At 43.8% G+C, this 9,728-nt stretch overlaps 1 protein-coding gene across 1 annotated transcript; it reads right to left on the bottom strand.

Moving 5' to 3' along the window:
* Nucleotides 1-3,829: 3,829 nt before the first annotated feature.
* On the bottom strand, nucleotides 3,830-8,853 carry LOC144237047 (ras-related protein Rab-5C-like). The gene is given in 5 exon segments (XM_077770732.1): nucleotides 3,830-4,088; nucleotides 4,091-4,383; nucleotides 7,152-7,195; nucleotides 7,725-7,903; nucleotides 8,709-8,853. Coding segments are annotated over 5 exon segments (885 nt in total). The 3' UTR covers nucleotides 3,830-3,864.
* Nucleotides 8,854-9,728: the final 875 nt, after the last annotated feature.

Genomic DNA, 9,728 nt, shown 5'->3' with positions numbered 1-9,728 from the left:
AAAAAAAAAATTAATAAATAATGAACAAAATTTTATTAAAACGCTTGGGTGGGAGGGGAGAAACAAAAGTACCCTTTTATTTGGGTATTTGATGACTAGGTTAAATGATGTGAGGAAATGTATCCTTACCTAAGTAGTCATTAAAATCTGAATTTTAGTTGTGACTCTACCTTAAATATTTTCTAGGCTTCAAGCTTGTAATCTTTTAAAAGAGAAGTCAGATTCTAAGGTGCTTTCTAGCTTTACACATTGTGCTATCTACCGAAAATGACTTCTATCTTTTGAAGTAGAAAAAGGAAATAAACATACCGTCTCTTTTATAACTTCTTAAAATTCAGATAATAGATACAAATTCTACTGGGCAGGTCCTTAACCGTGTTCCTTAACACTTGTCAGGAAAATCAGCTTCTCTCTCTCTTTTTTTAAAATTTTCTTTAATATTTTATTTATTTCTGAGAGAGAGACAGCGTGAGCAGGGGAGGGTCAAAGAGAGAGGGAGACACAGAATCTGAAGCAGGCTCCATGATCTGAGCTAGCTGTCAGCACAGAGCCCGGCGCTGGGCTTGAACCCACAAACCACGACCTGAGCTGAAGTCAGAGGCTTAACCAACCAGGCGCCCCAGCTGTGGCTTCTTAAGAGGGAATTGTTACTCCTCTGTTCGGGTAGAAGTAGCTCAAAATTTACGAAGTCAGCTTTTTTCCCCCTTGCTGCTTTTCTCCAGGGGCTGTGTGTTTATCAGATTTCATTTAAGACAAATATGCACTTTCCATGGGGCATCTGGGTGGCTCAGTCGATTAAGCATCTGACTTTTGATTTTGGCCCAGGTCATGATCTCATGGTTTATGAGATGGAGCCCCACGTCGGGTTCTGCCCTGGACAGGAGCCTGTTTAGGATTCTCTCTCTCCCTCTCTCTCTGCCCCCTCCCCTGCTTGCATGTATTCTCTCTTTCTCTCTCAAAATAAATAAACTTTTTTTTTTTTTTAAGACAAATGTCCCTTTTCCTAAAACAGTCTTGAAGTTTGGCAGCAATGGCCTCTTTCCTATTTTGGATTCCCACGTGTTACTCCTGCTGCAATGTTCCCTTACCTTAGATGATTCCGTTTTCCAATGAGTGGGCTCAGAATTGTAGACTTAACAGCCTACAGCTCAGCTTCTACAGCTTCTCACATAATTCAAATGCCTGTGTTCTTTGGCTCTCAATTAATACATGAATGGACCTGCTTCATAGTGATATGCATTCAGTTACCATATTTATTACCTCTAATCAAGAATCAGGTGGGTTGGGGCGCCTGGGTGGCTCAGTCGTTAAGCCTCTGACTTCAGCTCAGGTCATGATCTCACGGTTCATGGGTTCAAGCGCCGCGTCGGGCTCTGTGCTGACAGCGAGCTTAGAGCCTGGAGCCTGTTTCAGATTCTGTGTCTCCCTCTCTCTCTCTCTCAGAAAAAAAAAAAAGAATCAGGTGGGTGGACACTCCTGATGATGCTAAGAGTAGAGCAGTAGAGCAACATTTGTTTGGGGCGGGGGGCGTTGCTGGTAAGGCATAATCATGCTTTGACTCCAAGTGCTTCCCCCCAAGTGAGTTCCAAATACCAACTAGAATCTCAATGATGAAAATTTGCTAAAGCCTTAACCTAATAGCTACGCTGTCATTTGGGGTTACATTGACTTGTCTTTGGCCTTGCATGACACCCCCAACCTTCCCTATCAAAGCACCTGATCCTTTTCTCCATAATGGACACCTGATGTCTAGGGCTTTCTGACCCCTGTGTCAAGGCAGAGGTCCAGATGCTGACCTCTGCTATTTCCTCCTACTCTCCCTCATCTGTTTTCCTGCTCCTGAATTTACTCATGCTTTCAAGATCCTCATGTGCACCCCAGTGCATTCCTCACCCCCCTCCCATCTTCTCCTCTTCTCTTTGTTCCTGTCTATGCAATTTAAATGGCAAGCTCTTCCTACAGTGGCAGCCTCTTCAGTGGGTAGTGTTGTAAAACAATATAGATCTTTTTCCTCCTTACTCAGAATAATGAATGTCTTTTGTGGTCAGAAAGAAAATTAGTAGCAGCTGACAGCAGAATTTTAATGACACTAAGACCTAATTGTTATTCAGCTTTAACTTTAAATCCTACCTCCTCTTCCACAAATTCCTATTAATTCATCAGCTAAATAATGCGGTTGCTACTAAAGATTCTGACATCTAATTCTCTGCCTGTGCAGGTTTATTGCCAGGGTGAAAAATACTTAGTCTTTTTACTTTCATTTTTAAAAACAAGCATAATGAAAATATAAAATATTGTTTAGGATTTATCTAAGAAGACTTGGCAGTGTCTTTGAGAAATGGTTGAATGGGGAGATATGAATCAAATTTGGAAGTCCTCTCTTCCAGCCCCTTATTCATTATTTGAATAAGTGTGAGCTGATGGGACACGGAGAAGATCTCTCTATATTTTTAACTGTGATCCGTATCCATTTATTCCTTGTAAATGTTAAGGTAAAGGGTAATTTTTGAGATGGCAAAGGATTAGGAATTAGCCCTGTAACGTCCTAAATTGTGATGATCGTCATCCTCAGAAGAGGTTGGGTTTACAAAACATCCCACAAGTAGTGAACTCTATTATTTCCTTCTGAGGCATAAGCCTGCCATTGCGAGAGCGGCTGCCGGGAGGTAGTTGGGGACATTTATAAGCACAGAAGCATTTTCATTTGGATTGAATCAGCAATGGGGGTAGCTGGAAAGTGTAGGAAATGCTGTAATTCTGACCATGTGTGCACCCAGGATTCACCCCTAGGGTACAACATTCTGGGTGTAGTTTCCAGAATGGTTGAATTCAAGTCCAGCTCCATGGCAGAGGTCCCTTCCAGACACAGTCAGCTTAGTTCAGTAACTGAGGCCAGTCTGGGTGTGCACTGAGTTTGCACTTTAGTTACGTTCCAATGCATAGCAATGAACCAAGAGAAGAGACGATTCCTCTGAGACGTGACTTAAGGCTCCAGATGAAAAGGAAACAAATACTTGGGTCCTCCCAAATTCAAGCCAGTTCTCTCATTAACTTCTGATATAAATTATTGCCTAATGTAATCCAGCCATGGGTTTACTTCTTATGCCCAAATAGTAAATGTATCTTTATGGCTGAGTGGTATATAAACAACGTTTAACTCCCGGACTGCTTTTGAGGAGACTGGAAGAATCCTTTTGGCTGCTCTAATTTGCTAGGAGTATAAAATCTTCCTAGATTTTGTTGTTGTTGTTGTTGTTNTTATGGGCAATGGGTTGGTGGCTGTCACAATAATGCTGTGGTAATGCTGTGGTTTCTCTCCCAGCTGTGAGTCAGGGGTGAGGAGGGGCTGCAGCCTGACGACAGCCAGCTGAGGGAAGAGCTGCCTCTCCCTTCCCTCGCCCCTAGGGCCTGCCCCACCACCCAGAACCAAACCCACTCCAAACACAGGAAGGATATGGATGCTCTCGCTGAGTCTGCCAATCAGCAAGAGGGAGAGAAAGGTAACTGCTCCAGCCCCCACCTCCCCACATACAAGGGGGGGGGACCAGGGGCACGTGGCTACTACCAGCAGAGGAAGAGTGGGAGAGCAGTAGAAAGGGCTGGAAGTGGGAAGAGCAAAAGATCATATATATTAAAAAAGTGACTTAAGACTTAAAATTGAATTAGTATTTGTACAGAAAGGTGCAGGTGGAATAACTCACTCCGGCCTATGATCAAAATTCTATGGAGAAATCATGGCGGACCCCCTCCCCCTGCCCCCTTCAGTGGTAGCCCGAGTCGTTAAGTGCGACTGGTTAGAGTGAGTGGATTCCAGTTGGGTCGCTCAGGCGGAGGAGGTGGGGGCAGTGGGCAGGCAAGGGGGGCTCAGTTGCTGCAGCACTGGCTCCGGCTGGCTGGGTTGTTCTCCTGGAGATCCACACCTCGGTTCCGGCCTGGGGTGCCAGCTGCATTCTGGGGCTCGTTCTTGGGAAGCTTCTTAGCTATCGCCCTGAAAATTTCATTCACGTTCATCGCCGTCTTTGCAGACGTCTCCATGAACAGCAGACTGTTGTCTTCCGCATAGGCTTGTGCTTCCTGGAATTCCACGGCCTCTTGCTGGCCAGGTCCGCCTTGTTCCCCGCCAGCGCGATGACGATGCTGGGGCTAGCCTGCCTCTGCAGCTCCTTCACCCAGTTCTTGGCCCGTGCAAATGTATCTGTGTTGGTGATGTCATAGACCACGATGGCAGCTTGGGCCCCCCGATAGTACATGGGGGCCAGGCTGTGATACCGCTCCTGTCCAGCTGTGTCCCAGATCTCAAATTTGACTGTTGTGTCGTCCAAACAGACCGTCTGTGTGAGGAAGGCCCCTCCTACAGGCTTCTTATAATAGCGATCTTTAGTACTTGGCAGAGGTATTGGTCTTTTACATTATTTTCCCTTTGAAATCTTATCCTAAAAAAAAAGAAAGAAAAAAAAACCAACTTAAGAATTTCTTTTCCCTTCCTCCCTAATTCCCTTGCATCCAGATGAGATCAGGTGTGTTTTCAGGGTGGTATGGCCATAGATTTCCCTGGCATCCAAAGAAAGAAAGGAAAAGAAGGGGCACCTGGGTGGCTCAGTCAGTTAAGCGTCTGACTTTGGCTCAGGTCATGATCTCATGGTTCACGGGTTCCAGCCCCACGTCGGGCTCTGCGCTGACAGCTCAGAGCCTGGAGCCTGCTTCAGATTCTGTGTCTCCCTCGCTCTCTGACCTTCCCCTGGTGTCTCTCTCTCTCTCTCTCTCTCTCTCTCAGAAATAAATAAAACATTAAAAAAAGAGAGAGAGAGAGGAAGGAAGGAAGGAGGAAAGGGAGGGAGGGAGGGAGGAAGGAAGGAAAAGAAAAGGGCAAGAGAGAGGACTTCTGGGTCTCTCTCACTCAACCTTCAACTTCTAAACTGGATGTAAATACCATGGTAAATATCTCACCAGAGTGATTAGCTTCACAGGCTGCTTACAAAAGTCTGTCTTCATGTTCTCTCACTATTCGTATCAGTGAGAGACTCAGTAGGACATTTTAGGTCCACTCAGGTAGGATTCTGAAGAGAATTTAACAAAGAGACTATTTGGGGCGCCTGGGTGGCTCAGTTGGATCTCCCACTGTGTGAGTTCGAGCCCCGCATTGGGTTCTGTGCTGACAGCTCAGAGCCTGGAGCCTGCTTCGGATTCTGTGTCTCCCTCTCTCTCTGCCCTTCCCCCACTCACACTCTGTCTCTCTCTCAAAAATAAGTAAACATTAAAAACTAAAACAAAAACAAAAGGACTATTTACAAAGCTGTGGGTAGAGTCAAGGAAACCACTAAAGAATGCTTTGATACCCAGGGCCTAGCAGAAGCAGGAACTGAAGGATCAAGGGAAGCAAATAATATTCCACAGCCTGATGAAAACTGAAGAGGGCCTCCAGACAGGAACCAGAGTCACAGGGGGGACGCACGAGGTAGAGGGGAAAGTCTGACCATTCTCTCGCCTGTCCTTCCTTTTGCCAAAATCAATGAAAAGACAAAAGGCAAGGGAGCCAGATGACATCTTCTGCAGGGATCAGCCCCTCTGGGGATAGAGACTGGAAGGGGGCAGGAGAGAAATGGAGACTAATCAGTGTCCATGCTTTACATATTATTAAATTAGTACTGGTCATATGTTTGGTAATGCCTGACCATCTTGTACCGTGGTAATACTCTCTGCCTAAAGAGACAATCTTCATTTCTTTTTTGGTTTTGTTTTAAGATTTTTTTTTTTAAGTAATCTCCACGCCCAACACAGGACTTGAACTCACAACCTCAAGATCAAGAATTGCACACTCTACTGACTGAGCCAGCCAGGCACCCCAATCTTTGTTTCTTTTGGTAATTTTATATTTTTTAAGGTTATTTATTTTGAGAGAGACAGCATGAGTTGGGTGGGGAGGCAAGACAAAGAGAAAGAGGAGAGAGAGGGAATCCCAAGCAGGCTCTGCACTGCCAGCACAGAGCTCGATGTGGGACTCAGGCCCATGAAGCCATGAGATCATGACCTAAGCCAAATCCACAAGTCAGGCACTTAACCGACTGAGCCACTCAGCCACCTTGATAATTTTAAACATTTAGAAATGTAATAGTGTCTTTTTAACAAATAATGTGAGGAAACTGGATGTCCATGTGCAAAAGAATGAAGCTGGATCGATCTTGCTTTATACCATATATAGAAGTTAACTCAAGATGGATCAAAGACCTAAACATAAGAGGTAAAGCTATAAAACTGTCAGAAGGAAACACTGGAGAAAACCTTCAAGACATTAGCTATGACAGTCATTTCTGGGATGTGACAGAAAAGCACAGGCAACAAAGGTACCAATAAACTAGACTAAATAAAAGTTTAAAACTTCTGTGAAACAAAGAACACAATCAACAGAGTGAAAACACAAATGAAATGAGTGAAATATTTGCAGATCATATATGCGATAAAAGATTAGTATCCAGAATACATAAAGAACCTCTACACTCAATAACAAAACTGAAGCAACCTGACTTAAAAATGGGCAAAGGACTGAAAGATTTTTCCCCAAAGAAGACATACACATGGCCAATAAGCAAATGAGAAGATGCTCAACATCACTAATCATTAGAGAAATGGAAACCAAAACCACAAGGTGATACAACTTCCCACCCATTAGGATGGCTACCATCCAAAACTAAAACAGATCAACAAAACCCAGAAGATAGCAAGTGTCCTTAAGCATGTGGAGAAACTAGAGCCCTTGTGCACTGTTAGTAGGAATGTAAAAGGATGTAGCCGCTATGGAAAACAGTGTGGCAGTTCATTAAAAATTTCAAAAGAGAATTACCATCTGATCCAGCAGTTCTACTTCTAGGTACATATACACAAGAGAGATGACAGCATGGTCCTCACACATTCATGTTCAGAGCAGAGTTTGGCTGTTGTTCACAACAGCCAAAAGACGGAAGCAACCCAAGGGTCCACGGACAGATAGATGGATAAGCACAGTGTGGTCTGTACACCTAACGGAATATTATTCAGACTCAAGAAGAAAACCTCTATACATGCTACAACATGGATAAACCTTGAGGACATTTTGCTGAGAAAATAAGCCAGTCACAAGAAGATGTAGATTCTATGATTCGACTTCTCTGAGGTACCTGGACGCGTCAAATTCGTACAGATGAACAGTAGTTTCCAGGGGCTGGGGTAAAGGGCAAATGGGGAATTACTATTTGCTGGGTATAGGGTCAGTTTTGCACAATGAAGAGAATTCTGGGGGATGGATAGTGGTGCAGGTTGCAAATATAATGTAAATATACTTAATGTCCCTGAACTGTATGTACACTTATAAATAGTTCTGGTGGTGAATTTTAGGTGCATTTTACCACAGGTTTTTAAAAAGCTGCGGTATGAAGAACTCAGTACCTAAATAGTTAAAATCAAGTTTCTCCAACATGATTTTTATGCCAAAGAATTTTATAAAAGCCATAAATCACTTCCTGAGTGAATTCACAATTGAGATGGACTCTGAGTAACTTGATTCGGTCCAGAACAAAAATCAAAACATGGCAGAGTCAGAGCTGCTTGAGGGACCTCAATAATTAATGAACTTTGAAAAATACCCTAAGCCTGTACTCATTTATGATGAAAATACTATGCATATTCAGAGCTGTTTGTATCTGCAAGACTCTACAATAATAGATGAATAATTCAAACACAGATTTGCTCACCGGGGTATCTGAGGCCAGCATGAGGCCAAAGGTCACAATGCTGTCCCCTATTCTTCTGGTGGTTATTGATTCTTGTTCTCCAGATATGTACTTTGCCAGTGTCCTATGACTCCTAAAAGGCCCTGTGACGTGAAGCCGGGTATGATTTTCTCTGCAGCATCCTCTTTCCACCTTTGAATCTGTAATGTTTCACGCGAAGGGAACAGAATTCTAGAACTACCTCTTGTCTCCTTGTACTTTTTAATGTAAGTGGGGCTCTTTTCATTTTTATTATCATTATTATTACTATTTTTTTTTATACCCCCTAGACTGTGTAAGACTCCTAGTGGCTTGTATTCTCACAGACCTAAGGAAGTCAAGAGTGCTCCCCCAGACGGCGGGGCATGAAATGGAGGGTGATGTTCAGATCATCCCTGAGGCTCCCTTGGCTGGACAGGGCCATCTACACTGACGATAAAAAGGGTGAGATTTGTTCTTTCCTTTTCACAGATCCCAAAGGACTTGGTTTCTGTCCCTTACTTAGGAACCCCTCATAAGTGTTACCTTCCGTGATGGTTAATTTTATGTGTCAACCTGACGGGGCCATGGGCACCCAGACCTTTGGTCAGAGGTTATTCTGGGTGGATTTGTGAGGGTGTTTTGAGTGAGATTAACATTTGAATCAGTAGACTGAGTGAAGCAAACTGCTCTCCCTAATATGAGGGGCAGGGCTCATGAAATCAAGGAAGAAACGAATAGAACAAAAAGGCTGAGTGAGAGGGAACTCTATTTCTCTACTGAGCTAAGACTTGTCTCTTCCTTTGCTCTTGGCCTGGAATGTATATCATAAACCCTCTGAGGTTTCCAGCTCACCAACTTCAGATCTCGGGACTTCTAGCCTCCAAAATCATGTGAGTCAATTTCTTATTATATATATATGTACATATATATATATATATATTTTTTTAACACACACATATATACCCTATTGGCCCCATAACATACCTGCATTGTTGGAAAGATTTGCAGCTTCTTTCTTGGTCTTTACAGCAGCAAAGATTTGTTTGGGATGGAAGATAGTACAGTAGCAGAGGCCAGTATGAAAATAATCACTTGAATGAGAGTCACAAGATAAAGACTCTAACCTCATTGTGTTAGTAACCAGTCTGGTGAGACTGTAGGCAATCCAGACACCTTGTGTACAAGTTCACCTTTGCTGCCTTTCAGACCATCCCAGATCTTAGTGGCTTAAAACAACCACTTATTTAGCTTATGCTTCCTCTGGTCTGTTTTTTGCTGGGGGTTTGCTCCTCTGGTTTTTGCTGGGGTTCCTCAGAAACCTTGGGTCAGTGGGCAGGTCGGCTGGTAGTGGATGATCTAGGCTGGTTTCACTGATGTGTCTGGTAATGGAAGGCAGCTGGCCAGCGCCCCAGGGAACGAGCCCCACTGTCGCTCATTATCCAACAGGCCTTTCAGGCTTCTTTACTGTGGAGAAATAGACTCCACCTACTCATGGGAGGGGCTGAAGTCACATTGCAAGGGATGTGCATCCAGGGATCAGAAAAATGTGTGGCTGCCCATTGCCGGCTACTGGCTTGATGCCCCCAGTTTTACATTCCTCAGACTTAACTCTTCCCATAACCTTGGGAGGTAGGCATTAGGACTAGCTTGGATCAGATCCCAGATCTGACTCTAAAGAAGTCCTATTAGATCCTTTGAATTCTGGAATTCACGTCTGCGTCTTTTTATTTCTTTGGCACCTTGAGAGTCCAGATACTCCTTCCTGGGACGGGCATCCTGCTAATTTAATTCCAAACACTCATCTGCACATATGTCATTTTGCTCAGGAGGAACGAAACAGCAGCTGCATTCAGTATAATCACTATCGAGCAGTCAATACATGTGTATAAAGCACTTTTTATAAAGCTTATTATGTGCAGGCACATTGGCAAGGAAGGGAGGGACCCTCCGTGGAGAAAGGTAACTGAGGAAGTTTGGCCACGAGATGTAGATGTGCCTACACTA

Source organism: Crocuta crocuta, unplaced genomic scaffold, assembly GCF_008692635.1.
Source record: "Crocuta crocuta isolate KB4526 unplaced genomic scaffold, BGI_CrCroc_1.0 scaffold266, whole genome shotgun sequence".
Taxonomy (NCBI): domain Eukaryota; kingdom Metazoa; phylum Chordata; class Mammalia; order Carnivora; family Hyaenidae; genus Crocuta; species Crocuta crocuta.
Note: the sequence above shows the minus strand (reverse complement) of the source record. Positions and strands in the feature narration are given on the sequence as shown.